Source organism: Fusarium keratoplasticum, chromosome 10, assembly GCF_025433545.1.
Source record: "Fusarium keratoplasticum isolate Fu6.1 chromosome 10, whole genome shotgun sequence".
Taxonomy (NCBI): Eukaryota; Fungi; Ascomycota; class Sordariomycetes; order Hypocreales; family Nectriaceae; genus Fusarium; species Fusarium keratoplasticum.
The window spans coordinates 3,937-23,727 of NC_070538.1; the positions used below are offsets into that span (position 1 = coordinate 3,937).

General features: G+C 48.4%; 2 protein-coding genes across 2 annotated transcripts; both read right to left on the bottom strand.

The window, feature by feature from the left end:
- Positions 1–7,707: 7,707 nt before the first annotated feature.
- Positions 7,708–8,482, bottom strand: NCS57_01188100 (uncharacterized protein; the record flags this gene model as incomplete). Its single annotated transcript, XM_053061577.1, has 2 exons — positions 7,708–8,020; positions 8,073–8,482. 2 exons carry the CDS (start codon positions 8,480–8,482, stop codon positions 7,708–7,710), a joined length of 723 nt encoding a protein of 240 aa, XP_052908105.1.
- A 1,015-nt stretch (positions 8,483–9,497) lies between these two features.
- NCS57_01188200 (uncharacterized protein) lies at positions 9,498–10,490 on the bottom strand (the record flags this gene model as incomplete). Its single annotated transcript, XM_053061578.1, has 1 exon — positions 9,498–10,490. The coding sequence occupies one exon, from the start codon at positions 10,488–10,490 to the stop codon at positions 9,498–9,500; it is 993 nt and encodes a 330-aa protein (XP_052908106.1).
- Between the last annotated feature and the right edge of the window lie 9,301 nt (positions 10,491–19,791).

Here is a 19,791-nt window from a genome sequence, read left to right on the forward strand (position 1 = left end):
CTTGACGTACTTTATCTTGACCTGATTAACCGCATTAATAAAGTACTTATATTATATCTCTTTTTTGCTATCTGTGGCTGGCAACTTTGTTGACCCGTTTTTTTTAACCATTGTTTTTTTTTTTGCTTGGCAGATCGTCGCATGCTCGTTTTCGGCTGGGCTTTAGCCCAGGCTTTGTTTTTCTCTCTTATGTCCTGTATGTAAAGATTCTTAAGAGGACTCCTGATTAATGCTAGCCTGCTATTTAACGGCATGTTTTGTTGACTCTGTCAGATGATGTTGCTTTTCACGCTTTTCGCTCATTTGTGACTCTATGTTAGCACTACACCCCTCACTCTTTCCACATCACGTATTTCATGCTCTACTGTTAATATCGCCTTGTTGGCTGTTCAGGCCTGCGCTAATTTATCTTTCCGGGACTCAAACGCTAGGCTCGTAATGAATAAGGCAACACGGCTGTTTATACAACATTTTATGTAATATATATTATGACCATAAAGATGTATGAGACTATGATGATCTGGCTCATGTATGTGTTTGTAATCTTTGCAACAACTTCTTCTCCTAAACTGTTCTTTGCTTTTTCTATGTTCATATTTCCCCGGCTCTTAACCCTGCTAGCCAAATGATTGTTTTGTCTTAATGACTCGTATCTGTCAATGAATATGCACCCTGCAGCAGCAATCTACCGCGCACAATAGCATGACGCGCATAGCTCACGTAACATGGATCCGCCCTTAATCTACTTTAATCTACAACCATCGCTCTGCAAAAAGTACCCCGCACTCCTCTGACCGCTCCAACCGAGACCTAATTAACTTGACTCAGTCTGCATCGCAATGTTTATGTTTGCCCTCTCATAACACCGGGACACCCTGGACTCGCTGCTTAGACCCTTTCTCAATAACAGCTCAGATCTCCGCCTAAACCCTCTTGTATGCCCCCCACCTCTTGCCTTGAACCCAATTGACCTAATCTTTGCTACCTTCGGGTTTTTCGGCCTCTCGCTCTATCTAACCACTTCCCCTACTTATCACCCTCTGTTGCTCTCCTTTTCAATCATTTTCGATTGAGCTAAGACCTGATATCGTATTCATTTTAAGCCCTAATATTTTCGCGATTAACGCGCTGTTGACCTGCATGTGAAGTGTCGCCCAGGGCTCTGCTTCACCGACGTCTTCCTGCTTACGTACACGCACTTGATCACCTGTAGCTTGCAGTTGACGCAGGCTATATTTAGCAACGACAATACCACCGCTTTGTTCCAGCTATAAAATAATGGGCTGACTCACCCCCTGTACGTCATCCTCTCCATAGCCGTTTACCCTGCTATTTCGCTGTCGTAAGATGACTCAGAATGACGTTCAGACCCTTTCCGCCTGCTCCCTCGCACTAAGCCCTGACTCCTGACGACTCAGCAATCTGCTCACTTTGTTTGTTTGTCCTGGATCGGATCTACCAATCTTGGGCCCTTGCCATCCATCACGCCTAGCCTTCCGTCCTGACCCTAACCTATCGCAGCGCGCGGCCAAAAGACTATATGTTTCTGACTCTAAAGGATGTGGTAATGACCTTACCTGTGCTTTCTGACCTGACGGCATTTCCTGACCTGACCCCGTAAGGCAACAGCTACCTGACAACAGTAACTACCTAACCTTTGTCGCTCCTTGCCCTGGCTAACGCATGTGTAGATCTCGCCCTGTTCACTCCTTCATTATTGATGTACTATGTAATCTCACTCCACCACTCGCTTGACTTTTGATCTACCTGAGTTACTTGCACGCTTTAACCCCTATCCATGCCATGTTTCCTCAATTGCTTCCATCTACCTGGATTGGCTTGATTACATTTGGCGGATTGCTACCGTCTCCCTAATGATATGCTTACCGTGATAGCTAATGACTTAATTACCTCGTCTCTGTGTGATGGCTTGATTACCTTATGCTCTATTTGATGGCGATTACCTCTTTCTGTGTGATGACTTGATTGCTTCGTCTCTGTATGATGACTTAGTTAAGCTACGTCTCACCTGCCTGTGATGACTTGATTGCTTCGTTCTCTGTATGATGACTTGATTACCTCGTATGTGACTCCTTGATTACCAATTTTCATGTAACCCGCTCAAAGCCCTGCCAACCCTCAACCCATGCATTACACATAATCCGGATCCGCTATTATCGTATCGCTACTGCTCCTCTTAAGCTTATGGCCCCATTTCATATATTATATCTATCTGTCCCATCAAGAATTACAGTGATGCTTACCCTCTTGTGACGCTCGCACCGTGTTTCCGCAATCCTAACCATTGACCTATAATCGACACTTCTATCCTATATAACCATTCCCGATTGCTCTACTTACTGACCTATCAATGGTATTGTTTTCCCTCTGCGCCCTCGCCGTATACTATATGTCTCTTTTTTTGCTTTACTCCTTCACTCAACCACGTTATCTCTTAACCCATGCCTCGATTCGTTGTAATAACGGACACCTCTTTTCCTCTTCCCTAGCTACCCGCCATGACAGCCTATACTAATCACCAGATCTACAGTGCGTGGCCTAACCAACCGCACTAAGAGCTCACTTTCGTACTTCTCGACCCGCTTATGCCTCATCACACCGCGAGCTCAAAACTCATTCTATTTAAACGTTATTCCTTCCTGACAACCTCACGCATAGCTGGCTACCACCCCGGACAATTGTGACACTCCCCACGACCCTTTTCTTACGCACACACATCTGTTCAGCCCAGCGTATCATCACTCGATCGTCATGCCCCATCCACTCATGCCCCATGCACAGTACGGACACCGCTTTTTTTTGCTCTGTCCAGACTCTTGCGCTCCAAGTCATCGCGTCTTTGCGCCATTCCTTCTCGTATAATTCGGCAACAAACAATAATATATGTATTGCTTGGGATCGACTCTAAGGCATATCTCAGGATTCAGCGATCCCGTCTCTACCTCATACTCTTAAATATATCTGATATTCAAGCCTCCATCTTACAATAAGACGGTCATAATATCTCCTTTCATCTAGCTATCTTCTCTCCTTCTAACCGTCACGCCGGTGTACGCCCATACTGTCCATCAAAAGCCACCATTGCTGCTTATTCTTCTCCCCTCGGTGCCCCTAAGCTGTAGCATATCGCGTTACTCTTCGCATTGCCTCATGCCTTTGTTTAAGCCCCTTGTTTCCATGTTTCCTTTTTAACTACCTACCTCACATCGCAGCATTTCTTTTTTATTTTTTTGGCTTATGTCTCCTCATTGTTGTTATCCCTGACCTTACCTCCATCATCATCGAAATAGCATTTGACGCGTGCAGCGCTACTCTTGGTTTTGTATGTGTCCTTACCTATAAAGGCTCCTTTTACCCCCCACTCCCTCGCTTCGCTCTCCTCAGTTTCTTGCTTTCTTCACAATCTTGCTATGCTCTGACCAGGACCAGGGCACAAGAGACCGTTAGCGCCTGCTTCTTCCTGCTAAAAAGCATGTTGTCTCAAGCCACTAGACAAACCCTCAGGATCTAATTCTACCCTCCAGTTTAGGCAATTGGCCTTTCTCACTTAAGGCTCAGATTGTTTTTTGCCTCTGTCTTCTACGTTTAATTTATTTTCTGTGCCTAGCATAACTGGTCATTTAGATGCCTCTCATCACTATTGCGAACGCTCTCCCAATTTTATTTCCTTTCTTCTGTATTCACTCAAGCATGATGATATTATCGTCTATACACTACGCAACGCTCGCTGATACTTTCACGCTTCCCCATATGCTCTTAACTTTGCGGCTGCTTTTTCGTCGTTCATATTCGATGATAAGCGGCCTACACCCTTATGCCACGCTGCACACACTTTACAATCGACTACTCATTGATCCCACCTTACATCACAACGACTGGACTAACACGCAAGTGGTCGTTGGTGTTTGTGTTTACGGACTCCTCTGAGAAGTCAATCGAGCATGATGAACTGCTCTTGCTTTGGTCATAGCATTTGCTTCTTTAGACCGTTAGTGTATGTAGCTGCTGTCCCTCAGCATAAATATTTTGTATTGCGTGTTATGTGGTACCTTTATACTCCCCCCCTAACCGGCTATTGCTACTTAAGTCCCTCCCCCTAACCGGTAGTTCATAGAGCTCTCACTTAGCCTACTATTCTTTATCACTCCCCCCTATATCGTGATTTCACCATATGTATTATTATGGGCTAACTCACGCCCCTAACAGCTTCTTCTCCAGATCGACACCCCCTCACTTTTGCCCATAGCCGACCATATTTTCAGACTGCATCCCCTGACAAATATTGATCAGGCTTCTTCCACCCGCCAACCGTGAGAGGCTATTCCTGTAGGCTATCCAATAGCCCCCCTACGCCTACGCTATGATTCTCACCCCGCGTACTATTTTTATGTGTAGATAATCTTTAGGTTGATATATCTCTAGCCCACTGTTTATGGTTATGGATTCTTTCCTCATTTCTTTAGTTTTGTCGGTTGTTTTTTGTTTTTTGCATTAACTTATGTTTTTAAGCGCTCTTTTGTTGCTGTTTTTTTATGGTTTCATCTTGCTTCCGCTTTTTCATAAGATAGTTTTGTGTTATGTTGCCTCAGCGCTTGTAATCTCTCTTCCTGCCCGTTTTTTTTTTTTTTTTTCTTTTGTTGCATATATTGTTTGTTTGGCTTGTTATATTGTGATCTTTATGTTTTATTTTTGTTTGCGTTGTGTGCGTTTGCGCGGCGTTTTTGTTCTTCGCTTTTTTTCTGTGTGTTGTTTGATGGCGTTCGTGTTTATGGTTTTGCTCAGCCTGCTATTAGCATGTATGCCGGCTTGCATGTCCTCTCTCTCTGCTTACTTCTCCTCTTTCTCTATATCTCTTCATCTCCTCTCTATTCTCTCTAGCCATTATCCCCTTATCGCACTTTGACCCCGCCTATTGGTGTTATGCCTGATACCTCTCTGATTGACATATAATCTTCGCCTACTTCCCATTCGATAACCGTATATGTTACTGCCTTATTTTCTAACCATTCCCACTAATCTGCCTATGCACGTGATGATTGACTATCACACTTAAGGCTTATCTCTCCAAACCTGGGTACTGCCTGGCCCAAGGAATCCAGGACGGCACGCTATGTGAGTCCTGTGCTAGGAGTTGCTAGTATTCTGTATGTCATCGTTTCTTCTACCCCTTAGACCTGATTTGACCACTACAAACGCATTTCTGTTGTTCCTTAATCTTGCCCGAAATTCTCTTTCTGTCTTACCTATATATTTCGTCAAACACGTCTTCACCAGGCTCTGGTAACCCATGTTAGCAGCCAATGCTTTCCTATAGTCACTCTTGAGCCCGGCCAATCGATTCACATCGTGATATTACGGGCCCTTCATTAGCTTCTGCATTAGAGAATCCTGTTTGTTCTTCGCGGGCGTTTTGTTTGCACGCGGACCGGATGTAATATAATATCTCTCCACAGGTTAATCTACCCTCTGCCCCCTTACTTAACCATGACAGCCCATCTGATCATTGTTGCTATACCACAGCATAGCGTAACCGACAAGCCTCGTGTCACCAGCCTCCCTGCTCCACCTCACTCTGCTAGTTCCTCAACCATCTATAGCCCATCATAACCTCTTGTCTTCATCTACACTCGACCTTCTCACATCATCTGCCTTTATGTGATATTGCCACCACTCATCTCCCCCGCACCCGCTGTGGCGCTACCATAATCGGAATAATACCCTTGTACTGACGCTTCCTCCTCTGACCTTCCTGAACAACCACATATGTTTGTTTTGTTGCCTCCCAACGCTCGTATATTGTGGAAATGAGGAACTTCCTCGTCATCGTCTCCTCCTGCTACACCCTCTTCTCCTCCTCCTCCCCTGCTTTATCATTAACTAGATAATATCATAAACCCTAACAAAAACTGTTTCGTCTCTAATGAACCCATTTGAACTTTATCCCCTAACCACTTCATTAACCCCTCCCTGTAAACTTCTTGATCGTCCGTATCTTGCTAATCATACTGTCGCTCCACATCCATCTTCCCCATCACCTCGTTGACATCGGTCTCATACCATGTAATTGCCGCTCCCCATACGCACCAATAACCCGGCGTACTGGCACTCCCTATCTTCTCCGCAACCTATCCGTCCCCTGATCATCGCCCACCTGCCTCCCAATGCGTGTAAATATATTGCGGTAACCCGCACCAAGAACAACCGGAAAATCCGCATCACGCCCTTCTTGAACATGCCCTGCTGCCATTTCTCCTCGCATCGTTCTTACCTATCGCCACTCGCACCTTGTACCGGGCACTCTTTCCTCGGATGAAATTGGTCGTCCTCTACCGTGCCCGTCGCCATGAACAACCCATACATCGACCGGCCATCAATGCCAACTCCTCCTCTAACATCTTGGCCTCCTCGTTTACCTGCATTGCGTCCTGTCTGGCCCCTGAACTGCTCGTATCGGCTGTTCTTGCTGTGCCCTCCTGAAACGCTCCTCAACCTCCGTCTCTTGGCACTCCTGCACCCTTTGCTTCCACCTCTACCGCCATGTCGCTTCTCTCTTTCAAAACCATAACATATCTCCTCTAATGCCAATTGGTTCTGTTGCCGCTGACACACATCACATGCCACCTCCGACTCTGGATGACAACCTGCTCGATCGTATTGGCCATCCATCACCTGGTCCAACACCACACGACGGCCACTTCCGCACTGATAAAACCGCTCAACGGCTACTTCCTTTGCTGGCCACTTGGCCTTATCTGATGCTACCGCCTTCCTTCTTCTTCTCCCTGCCTTGGTTGATGACCGTGGACCTCCTGCTTCCTCCCCCTGCTGGCATATGACGACGACGGCCTCGCTATGGCTACCGTCCCGCCCGGCCCGTCCGCTTTCCTGCACGTAATCTCGCAATCGGTTCGGCATCCCGGCGTGGACCACTAACCGCACATCTGGCACGTCGACCCCTAACCCTAACGCGTTCGTGGCCACGATTAAATGACCTTGATCGATCCACGACCTCAATCGCTGCGTCTTGCCCGCTGCTGTGTCGACCTTGGAATGAAACACGCTGCACTCCAATAATCGCCCCAATCGTTCAACCCGGTCGATGGTGTTGGCGTAAACGATGACGCGACCTTGGCTGTTTCTGTGTAACCAATCCTGCACGATCTTGACCACGCGGCTGTCTTCCGCCTCTTGGTCTGCCCCAACCTCGCCGCTACCGGTCTGACTGGTATTCTGCTGCTGCTGCTGCTGCTGCTTCTTGTGGTGATCTCTGCGCTTGGCTGATCGAACAACCACTACCCTATACCCGATATTCGGCCTCGTCGTTCGTGATCGGAATACCTTTTACACGGCTGGCTGATAACCCCACGACCTCGAAAAACCTCCCAATCTCATCTGGTGGCAACGTGGCCGTCAAAAAATACCTTTTTGGACGCCCCATTCGTTTAACACCGGCCCAACTCCATCAACTGCGGCCGGAATTGGCTGGTACTGTCCAAAATGGCGTGGCACTCATCCACAACGACACGATCCAACGCTTTCCGTGCCTGCAACCGGTTCACAAAATCGCCGAACCCTTTTGTCACTGCCGACTCGGGCGTGACGAACACGATGGGGGTGATCTGGTGCCCGCCGCGACTGTTCCAAACGTATGTCGCGATCTGGCTCTTGGCACAACGGCCGTGCAAATCATCTCGCAATGCTACCAACGGCACGATGACGATGGTTGTCCCTCCGTCGTCGCTGGAACAATACGCCGGTAACATGAACGACATGCTCTTTGCCTTCTCCCGTGCCTGCGATCTGCACAATCGGGCTCTCTCCCCGCATGATGGCCCGGATCACCGTCTCTTGCTGGCCACGGAACGCGGCGTCTGGTCCTATCATCTCCCTCAACCGGGCGGCAATGTCGACCTGCTGTAATCGCCTGAAACGCTGCAACTGGTGGTACTCCCGCTCCGTCTCGAATGGCTCCCGCTTTCGGCGTATCGCTACGGCTAAACTATCGCCCTCGCGGAACTCCAAAAAACCGATGCCACTGACGACTGACGGACCGAAACTTATCGCGCATCGTGGCCGTGCTGAATAACCCTTGCTGCAACTCTCGTGCGTATACCATGCCGGCCACGTGCGTTCCATGGCCGGCTTGTAAATCGATCGGGTTATCGTCCACACCGTCGTCGTCTTCTTCGACCCCATCTATCGTTGACTCCTTGAATGCCTTGTCCAAATATCGACGGGATATGGCGATGGCAATCTGCCGCCACGAACTAATGTTCAATATGGTGCCCAATAATCGTTTGCTGTCTCGTTGGATGATGCGGCGGACGCGGTCTGGCGTCCAATTGCGCTCCTGTACCCAACTGTCGAACCTCGCACTGGAACCGGGCTCATCGGTACCATCCTCATCACCACGATCATCGCCGCCGCCGCCAATGCCATCCTGGCTGCCCTGGCTCTCCATTTCGGCCTGTCTCCTCTCCCCTCTGCTCCGTCTCGCTGACTTCGTCCCCGTGAACCACCTCGTCTGGCCATAAATATGGGCTGCGTATGCCGGCATTTTGACGACGCCCTGTACCTGCTGCCACCACGGCAACACTCAACCACAAATACCACCAATAACTCGCCCACCTCGCGTGGCAAATATCGGTGGATGACCTTGGCCTGCCCCGTGGCCCGGAACGACTTGTGGTACGACGTGACGAAACACATCAACCCGTCGTGCGCGAATATGTTGCGTACGCCGCCGTTCATGGTGTTCTTATATCGAATGCCTAAAATCTCGGTGGATCGCGCCGGCTGGCCACCTACCATATGCATCAATAAAAACATCTTTTCCATGAACTCGTCGAATGTCTTCCCATATGACTGCACCGCTCTGGCCTGGAACGGCTTCCCGTCCTCCCTTCCGTGGTCGAACCAACTCTTACGCCGCCCTTGCGTCTTGATGATCTGTCGCGCATTCCAACTCTTGCCGGCTGCCAACCACGTGTGGTTACGGTCGTCATCCAAAAATGAATATCCCACCTTGTCTTCGCTATGGTCGTCTTCCATCGACGACCACGGGATCCGCGGCAACTGGCTGATGTCGTCCACCATCGTCAACGTCGCCAACAACTCTCGGGCTTCCCTCTTCAACGCATGCAACATCTCTGTCAACTCGCCCATGCGGAACTGCACCCGCCGGTGCTTGATGCGGTCCCCAACCCAATCGATGGTCCGCCGGCCGGCGTGTTGAACCGGATGTGCATCCCGTACGTGCGTGCTTCGTAAATCCAATCCATCGGCGTTGCCTCGGCGTGGGGGATCCTTGGGCGTGACCGTCGAACCGCTGCACTTTCCCACGCACGATGCGGAATATGCTGGTGGCCTCCTCTTCTGCCTCCTCTTCCGCCTCATCTTCCGCCTCCTTTCGGGCATGCTGCTCTTCCCACGTCTGATTTCCCTCCTGCCGCCGCCGCACCATCCACTCGTCCATCTTATCCTGCTTCAAACGCATCACCCTCGGCCTGCCTCTCCTGGTATGACTGGTACACGACCATGGCACGGGCGACCTTGATGACGGCGGAATATATGGGCGTATAATCCAACACATCCATCCAACCGCCGTCCTTTCGGATACCCATCACGGCTAAACCGCTGATGATGGCGCTGCGGTACTCCCCCGCGGTCAAACGGTGGTCCAACAACGCTATGACGACCTGCAATGTCAACCCGTCCACTCGGTCCTCGTCCAATGGCTGTGCCTCCGGATCGTTAACGTGCGCCTCGACTAAATCCGCCAAATCATCCATGAAATCGCCTTGCCGCTTGGATAACCGAAACTTGGGCCTATCTTGCATCTGGCATTTTTCTCGGCACGGTATATGTAACACACCAACTTGGTCCACACGGCCGTGTAACGCGTCCACGTATCGTCCTCGACCGGTTGTCGAACGGTCGCCGTGGCTTTTGTCCACCTCTTTTCGCTGTACCTCGAACAATGCATGGCTTCCAACGTGGGTGGGCGTGGCTATGGTGCGTGCTCGGTCCATCACTCGCACTAAGCTGTCATGGATCAACTGCAACTCATGCTCCTGCTCGCCCACTGGGTCGACCAACCGCTGCATGGCTTCCGGATCGAACCCCTGCAAATGGGTGGCCCATCCGACGTGCTCTAACCACGCGTTGGCGTCCAACTTGGAATCGGCGGCCTTGATCCGTTCTTTGTCCTCCAAATGAAACCGGCGCTCCTGCTGGTCTAATGTTTGCATTAAACGGTCTGCAACGGCTGCCTCGTCCGGGTCCTGGCTGATCGGTGCACCGAACCCGACCTCGAACCAACGGCTGCCCGGCCCATTGCTGAAAAAACGTTGACACTGGACACCGCTACGCCACGGGACCTGCTGTGTCTCCATGGCTCGCTGCTGGACACTTCCGCCCCTGCCTCGGGGATTCGTCCATCCATGGTCACTGCGGTAATGGTTCTGCATGGCTCGTTCTGAACCGACCACGTATAAACAACCCTCCTCGCCGCAACCCAATTTGTCGCTCTGTGGTGGGTGGATAAATGGGATGGGGTCGGTTGTGGGTGGCGGCGTTGGCCATGTTGCCAACTCGGCCGGGGTCTGGATGACATCTGGGTCTGACTGGATCGCTTTTTGTGATCTCGTTCCTTTCTGCTACCCGGATGGACCTGTGATATTGCTTCATGTGCTGCTCAATATGCTTACCGATGTATGCATAATGGCATGTTTTGCAGATAATTAATGGAAACTCGGGCAACTTGATAAATGGCTCCATCTCGGCCACTGCTATTCTGAACTGCGATGTGTGTTAACGGGCATCCTTGATGAGTAATATGATCTAAATCTGGCTGGAACGAATGGCTCTTTTCTCTCTTTGGATTTATATTATGCTATTATCTCTCATTGGTGGCTTACACTCACATATATCGTGCTGGCTTCGATGGTCTGACTGGCTGTGTGCTGATTGCTCTATCTGTTGTACGGGGTGGTGTGCAATGAATTGATGTTTATCTATTATGATATTTGTTGCTTTTCATTGTTTGTGGCTTGGTGCTTGAACTTGCTTCTGCGGTTGCGGGGGCGCTCCCGTTGACGTTTTTTATATATGGATTATTAATTAACCATTGCACTTCATTAGATATCTCGATGAAAAACCCTTCTATATAATAAACCTGCTTTAACTAATCTCTCTCTTGATTAACTACTGCTCTTCTTGACTTATACCTGCTCTGATACTCTCTCACCGGATGGTTGGCGGCTTTATGGCTGGACTTCTTGGCGGGTGAATGCCACGGGTTATCTTATGGCAATAATATAAATCACTTATTTAACCTGGCATTATATGACCCTTAACCTAACTGCCTTATTTCCTCATATACTCTCTTGCATGTAGTCCTTTCTACCTTGGCTATGCTGACTAATAATTCTGGGAATCTGGGTTTGATCAAAAATGGAATCTTGCTGCACTCGGGTCAATACTTGGGTTAACTTTAACCTCGCCGCAACGCCGCAATATTGGATCTCTGATGCTGATAATTGAAATGCGATATGCCCTTAACGTAATGGATTGATGCATGTACTTGAAATCCATTTTTATCTACTTTTAAAAATGTCGACCTGTTTCCGTTGGGGGCAATCGTATCAGGTCGACGATTTCACTAGCGCGGTTTTTTTTACTATGGGATTGCCATTGGAATCAGACCTGTATTCGCCATGCAGCTGGGTTAGCTGGAATATCGCTGTTGTCCTGACTGGTATAGCGCCTTGCTACCCTATAGCAGCTGCTGTAACTGCGACCTTGAAACAGCATCTGAATAGATCGAATATCTGTTGCTTTTTGGTTCTCAGAGCGCCTTGCTACCCTGCAGTGGTTGCTGGAACGCAGTTGGCCATCTGGCTCTTAGAGCACCTTGCTACCCTGTAGCCGTTGCATTGCTGCGCTCCCGATAGCTGGGATATCGCTGTTGTCCTGGCTCTAAGAGCGCCTGGCTACCCTGTAGCTGTTGCTACCCTATAGTGGTTGATGGAACGCAGTTGGCCATCTGGCTCTCAGAGCGCCTTGCTACCCTGTAGTCGTTGATGGAACGCAGTTGGCTATCTGGATCTCAGAGTACCTTGCTACCCTGTAGCCGTTGCATTGCTGCGCTCCTAATAGCTGGGATATCGCTGTTGTCTTGGCTCTAAGAGCGCCTGGCTACCCTATAGCTGTTGCTACCCTGTAGTGGTTAATGGAATGTAGTTGGCCATCTAGATCTCAGAGCACCTTGCTACCCTGTAGCCGTTGCTACCCTATAGTAGCTGCTGCGACTGCGACCTTGAAACAGCATCTAAATAGATTGAATATCTGTTGCTTTTTTTGGTTCTGAGAGCGCCTTATTACCCTGTAGCGGTTACTACCCTATAGTGGTTGCTGGAATGCAATTAGCTATCTAGCTCTAAGAGCGCCTTGCTACCCTGTAGTGGTTGCTGGAACGCAGTTGGCCATCTGGCTCTTAGAGCACCTTGCTACCCTGTAGTGGTTGCTACCCTGTAGTAGTTGATGGAACGCAGTTGGCCATCTGACTCTCAGAGCACCTTGCTACCCTGTAGCCATTGCTACCCTATAGCAGCTGCTGCAACTGCGACCTTAAAACAGCATTTAAATAGATTGAATATCTATTGCTTTTTGGCTCTTAGAGCGCCTTATTACCCTGTAGCGGTTACTACCCTATAGTGGTTGCTGGAATGCAATTAGCTATCTGGCTCTAAGAGCGCCTTGCTACCCTGTAGCTGTTACTACCCTATAGCAGCTGCTGTAACTGCGACCTTAAAATAGTATTTAAATAGATTAAATATTTATTGCTTTTTAGCTCTTAGAGCGCCTTGCTACCCTATAGCGATTGCTACCCTGTAGCGATTGCTACCCTGTAGTGATTGCTACCCTATAGTAGCTACTGTAACTGCGATCTTAAAGCAGTATTTAAATAGATTAAATATTTATTACTTTTTAATTATAAGATTACCTTGCTACCCTGTAGTAGTTGCTACCCTATAGTAGCTACTAGAACGTAGTTAGCTATCTGGCTCTTAGAGTGCGTTGCTACCCTGTAGTGGTTGCTACCCTGTAGTGGTTGCTACCCTATAGCCGTTGCATTGCTGCGCTCTTAATAGCTGGGATATTACTATTACCTTAACTCTAAGAGCGCCTTACTACTCTATAGCGATTCCTACCCTATAGTAGCTACTACTCTGCCGCAGCTGCCTACCCTGCAATAGCTGCTGCCCTGCCATAGCTGCCTACCCTGCAGTAGCTGCTGCCCTGCCGCAGCGGCATACCCTATACCAATTACACCTCTAACCTTTATCTATCACTTCCCAGAACACATACAGCAACCACAGCCGGTCTTGAAGAGCGGCCCGATAGCTCAACGGTTAAGCTTAGCAACCTTTTCCCGAGGGCCTAGGGTTCAATTCAGGCTAGAAGCAGCTTGCGCTGCTTTGCCTTAGGAAGAGTACGGTGCGCTCGCCGTTAACATATATGGGCTTCCTAAAAAAAAAAACCGCGCAGTTATCTGGGAATAGGCCTTGTGGCATTGAACCTTATAATCATAAGACAGGTTCTAATAGGTGCTAGCCGCACTAATTAGTTTTGCTATTTTATTATTATTATATTATTATTTTTAATTTAATATTTTAATTATTATTATTATTATATTATTATTTTTAATTTAATATTTTAATTAATATTATTATTATATTATTATTTTTAATTTAATATTTTAATTATTATTATTATTATAACGTACATGATAAGCATGCGACGCATCCAAGTATGCGACGCACTTTTCCCTCCTACACCTAACTTTTCAATTAATCAATTGATTTTTCCACCACTAAATATGTCAGACCTAAATACTGAGGCTAAAACCCTTCTTGCCCTTCAAGCCCTTCAAAATGACCCAAAACTAAGCGTCCGAGCGCTGCAAAAGATCTATAAGGTCTCCGAGCCAAGGCTACGTCGTCGCAGACAGGGAATCCAATCGCGATGCGATTGGATTCCAAAATCACGCCGACTATCTGATCTAGAGGAACAGATCATAATTCAGTTCATTCTCGACCTAGATTCGCGAGGATTCCCCCCCCCCGACTGCGTGCTGTTGAAGAAATGGCCAACCGACTGCTCGCCGACCGCGACGCGTCACCCGTCGGCAAGCGCTGGGCTCATAACTTCGTCAGGCGACACGAAGAGGTTAAGACGCGTTTTTTTCGTAAATACGACTACCAGAGAGCCAAATGCGAAGATCCAACCATTATTCGCGATTGGTTTGAGCTCGTGGAGAGCATAATCGCGAAATATGGTATCGACCTCGCTGATATCTACAACTTTGATGAGACTGGCTTTATGATGGGTCTAATTACAAGCGGAATGGTCGTCACAGGCACAGATAGGCGTGGAAAGCCAAAATCAGTGCAGCCTGGAAACCGGGAATGGATTACAGTGATCCAAGCGATTAATGCGGAAGGCTGGGCGATCCGCCGTTCATCATCGGTGCGGGCCAATATCACCTCGCCAACTGGTACCGAGAAAGTAACCTCCCGGGCGATTGGGCTATTGCGACGACCCAAAATGGCTGGACTAATAATGAGATCGGTCTCGAGTGGCTAAAACACTTTGACCGGTGTACAAGCAATCGATCAATTGGTTCCTATCGTCTTCTGATCCTAGATGGCCACGAAAGTCACCACTCCGTCGACTTTGAGAGATATTGCGAGGAAAATAAGATCATCACGCTTTGTATGCCACCTCATTCGTCTCATCTACTTCAGCCTCTTGATATCGGGTACTTTAACCTGCTCAAGCAGGCTTACGGTCGAGAAATAGAGCATCTGATCAGATGCTCTATAACCCACGTTTCAAAGACTGAGTTCTTTCCGGCCTTCTACGCCGCATATCAGGCCACTATGACGGAAAGAAATATCAAGGCGGCTTTTTAGAGGAGCCGGGCTTGTTCCTCTTGACCCGGAAAGTGTGGTCTCGAAGCTTGATGTGCAGCTACGGACTCCAACGCCTGCCGAGGAGGTAGCTAGCCCTTCGACCCCTTGGGCGTCAAAGACTCCAAAGACCGTCCTTGAGGCCCAATCTCAGTCTGAATACCTCGATAGACGAATCAGAAGGCATCAAAGTAGCTCCCCAGAGTCAATTTTAGGAGCTCTTAAGTCGCTTGCTAAGGGGACTAAGGCAATGATGCATGAGAATGCCTTATTGAGGTCTGAGAATAAAGACCTTCGAGAGGCAAATGAGATACTAAGCCGGCGCCGGAGGGCAAAAAAAGGACTAGACTACAGAAAAGAGGGGTAATGACAGTAGAGGAGGGAAGGCAAGCAATTGATCAGATGGATGTTAATGCGCAGGTAGTGGCGGAATCATCGAGAAGTGGTGGTCAAGGAAGGTCGGCGCGACCGGGGGTTCGGCATTGTGGTGTCTGCGGCAAGCCCGGTCATAATGCAAGGACCTGTCAGGTAGTGATTGAGACGTCTGGGGAAGAGTATAGCGAGTAGTTTTAATTGATCAATTGATTTGTTGTGTTTTTATCTTAGTTTATAGTAGTAAGGTTTAAGAAAAGTGCGTCGCATACTTAGATACGTCGCACGCTTATCATGTACGTTATTATTATTTTTTAAATATAATTATTTATAATATTATATAAGGTAATTATAAAAATTAAATACCTTATAATAAATAAAGGACTAATTTACTTTATATTTTAATACTTAATATAGCTTAAAAAGAAGCTAAGATATATTAAAATAATTAATAAATTAAGCTACCCTATAGTAAATAAAATACTTATTTTATTATCTTAATATATAATTCCTTAGAGGTATAGGGTAGCTATAATATAACGCGTTAGGCAGCTATAACCCTAGTAGGTCTAGGTAATAAGTAGTCTTATTACCCTATAGTTACTAGCTAGCTATAATATAATAAGACTAAGCTACCTTATATTATATTAGCTAATATAGCTTAAAAAGAAGCTAAGGCATATAAGAATAACTAATAGATTAAGCTACCCTATAGCTTTAAAAGCTAGCCTTTTAAGCCTTAAGGCCGTGAGTTGATTTTTTTATTTTTATATAGTAAATCTAGCCCGCAAAAAGGAAAAGTGGCCCGCGAGCCCGGTCTGGCGTGCGGCTAGCTAAAAGGTCCTCGGTGGGTATATAAGAGGGAGCCAAGGCGGCCTGAAAAGGCCCCAAGGCAGCTGGGGGGGCAATAAGGCTAAAAAAAGGCTTATAAGCAAGCTAATAGCCTAACCTATAGGTCTGAGCTACCCTATAGCTAAAGTAAAGTAAAAAAATAGCTTATAATTCACCTGGGCTATGTGACTAAACTAGCCCCACTGTACCTTATCTTATTAGATTACCTTTATGTATCCCTTATATATATGCTTGTAGGCTCTGTGCCTCGCGGCCGGGGGGATTATAGCTGTAATCGGCCCCTACGAACCTGGCTCCTCCGGGTGCACAGCTACTAGGGATGCCTAGCTATAGCTAGCTAAAGGACCTTCTTTTCTAGCTGCTAGATGGGCCTATTAACTCTATATGCTATTTATAGCTATGGGGGGGGGGCAACAGGGGAGTCACATAGCGACTGGGGCGCGCCGCAATGGTTCAAACCAGTTTCTATGCCCCTATATATAATAGATAACTTAAGGCTCAAGCTTCTATTATAGTGGGCTTAGAGGAAACTGCATTTAACTTTCAGGGGGCTATTTAGGCTACAGGGGGGCGGCTATAAGGGTAAGGGGCGGGTACTTGGGCTATAGGGGGGCTATTTGCGCTATAAGAGGCGGCTATATAGGGTAAGAGGCAGGTATTATTTTTTCTTATCCTATTTATTATAGGCTACTAAGGGAAATAACTAAGAGGGCTAAGAGGATGGGGCTATTTTATTAAGTGCAAAGGGTACTATTATTATAATACTACCTAAAATAAATACCTAGTAACTATCCTAGAGTATCTCTTTAGCTATGCTAAGGCATATTCAAGGCTTCTGCCAGCTCCTTATAGATACGGCAGATCCGGATAGCATCATAGCTAGCCCAAGAGATCCTCTCCCCTAGCCAGGACCATAAGACCCGATGGTGCTTAGGGAGCGCAGTTAGGGGGGTTAATTTCCCCCTCAAACCCAAGCTCTTTATAAAGCCGGCTAGCTAGTTGTGGCTGCTGTAATACAGCAGAGCTCAGAGGGCAGCAATAAGCCCAGGAAACTGGCAACTACCCCCCTGGATTAGCTGCCAGCCGCCATGCTGCGGGTCTTCCTCCCAGCGGCTGCAAAGCTCCTGGGGCACAAGGCAATAGGCACAGGCTCCAAAGCTTCCTAGCCTATCCCGCTGCCTTAGGTAGCGGGTTAATAGACTTAGTTAGCTCAAAGCCAAGGCGTATATCCTTGCGGCTGGAAGAAGTGGCCCGGGTGCAGCTTAATGGCAGATGGTCTCGCCCTATCTAGCCCATCAAGCTTGCAGAAAAGGCAGCCCTGAAGAAGCTGCTGAGAAAGCAGCCTCTGAAAGGTCTCAAAGTCTGCCCTTTCCCTCTCGGCCCGGGTAGCTGCTGCAGTACGCATCTGCTGTACTTGCATAGCTCTAAGCCCTAAGATCCCCTCTCTTCAGGGCTCTCTAGGGCATAGCCTTCTTCTGCGGTTAAAGGCAGGTTCTCTAGGCAAAAGTCACACTTTTCCTCCCCTGCCTCGCATACTTGCCGGCTAGCTCGGCCATCTAGAGCCCTATCTAAGGCTATCCTACGGCATTGGCTAGTAGAGAGGAATTTCTCTGCTGCCTATGCTTAGGAACCTAGAAGATTGGGCTTCTTGGGTCGAGCTTTGCAAAGGCCTGAGGGTAATAGCCTCGCTAGGAAGCCCATCTCGACCGGCACGGCGCTCTGCTGCCCATAGTCTGCAAGCCTCTTTGGCATCTCAAGGTGTATGATAACCCTGATATTAGGGATATCAATACCGAGGCCAAGAGCATTAGTTGCAACTATAACCCTGCCATTGCCATAGAGGGTCTCCCGAGACCCTTCCATCCAGGCCTGCAGGCGTTCTGCCTTGCCATCGCGAGTATCAACCTCGTTATAGTAGGCATCACACCCTAGAGCCTGGGCTAGGGCTTCGTTATAGCTATAGTCTTGCAATAGACTATAGCTTTGGCTGGGCGAGGGTATAGGGTAAGCTTGCTATCAAGCAGCTGCCTCAGGGCATTCTCAGCAGACTGCAGATAGCCCTCTTTGGGAAGCAGAGGGAAATCAACTACCCTGTAGCTGATATTAGGCCGGGTTGTGGGAGCCCGGAAGATAGTGGCATCTTTGGCCTTGGTGTAAACTAGGCCTAGGAATTCACGCTCTTCAGCTATAGGCAACGTTGCAGTTAGGTATACTATCTGCACGCCTGCAAGGCCAATAGGCCTAGCTGCCTTAGCTTAGGCCTGAACCGGGGGCTGCCTTCTAGAATCGTGTGGCACTCATCTATAACTATGCGGTCAAGGCGGGCTAGGGCTTGGAGGCCATCTAGATAGGCCTGGAACCGCTTTGTCATAGCTGACTCGGGCGTCACAAAGATAATAGAAGCCCCCCTTGGGCCCCTATCAGCCTGCCACTGAGCAGCAGGGATATCCATAGCTTGGCAGCGGTCTAGGAGGTTGCCTAGCAGCGAGACCAGCGGCACAACTACTATAGTTATGCTATCTGGGCAGCTAGCAGCCGGCAACTGAAATAGAAGGCTCTTGCCGCCGCTAGTGGGCATGATGGCTAGGATTGGATTCCTATTACTCATGATGGCCTCTAGAATCGGCTTCTGGCCTTGCCGGAAGGTGGCGTTAGAGCCGAGCAGCCTCTGCAGCTCAAGGTCAAGGTTAACCTTGCGTAGCTGCTTCCAGCGGGCTACTTGAAGCTCCTGGAAATGCTCAAGGTCAACGGCAGCTAGGCCTCTTTGAGCCCGAGGGGATAGTTGCCCTTGAGAAGCCAGGGGCAGAGGGGAAACCAAGCAAGAAGTGCCACTCTTCACTAAGAAGCCGGAAGCTTTGCCTGCGCTGATAGGTCTCAAAATGGGCTTCTGTAAGCTGCCGGCCGTAGACTAGGTTGGAAGTCATACTGCTATGGCCGGTCTGCCTATGGAGAATAGTATCTCTTTCTCCAGGGCCCTCTTCATCAGAGCTGCTTTCACTATCTCCGTGGTCGACTTCGCTATATAGCCCCTGGCTAGTAATAGCTGCATCCCGGATATAGCGGCGGCCCTAGGGCAATAGCTATATGCCGCCAGCTACTAATAGTAAGAGACTCAATGCCAGCCAACTTGCCCCAGCGCTTAAGGACCCGGCTAAGCCTAGCTGAATTCCAAGAGCCTGCTGCAAGCCCTATATGCAGCCTAGGGCTATCAGCCTGGCTACCTCTCAGGGCCACAAAGGGAGAGCTTCTAAGGCTATAGAAGCCTAGCTCGGCCTGCAGCTGCTGTAGCTGGGGGGTTATCCCCTAGGGCCTCTACCTTCTTGCCATAAGCCTCATCGCCATCTAGGCTAGAGGTCTTCCAGAGAAAGGGGGAAAAAGAGCCCTGAGAGCTAGGGTCAAAATTAGCCTGCATAGCTTCCCAGAAGGGCAAGATAAGCCAGAGATAATAGACTAAAAGGGTTCCAACCTCCTGAGGAAGGAAGCGGTGGATAACTTTGAGTCTCTCTGACCTAGAAAAGCCCTTATGAATACCAGTAACTAGCATAACTAGCCCTTGGTCTAGGAAGATATT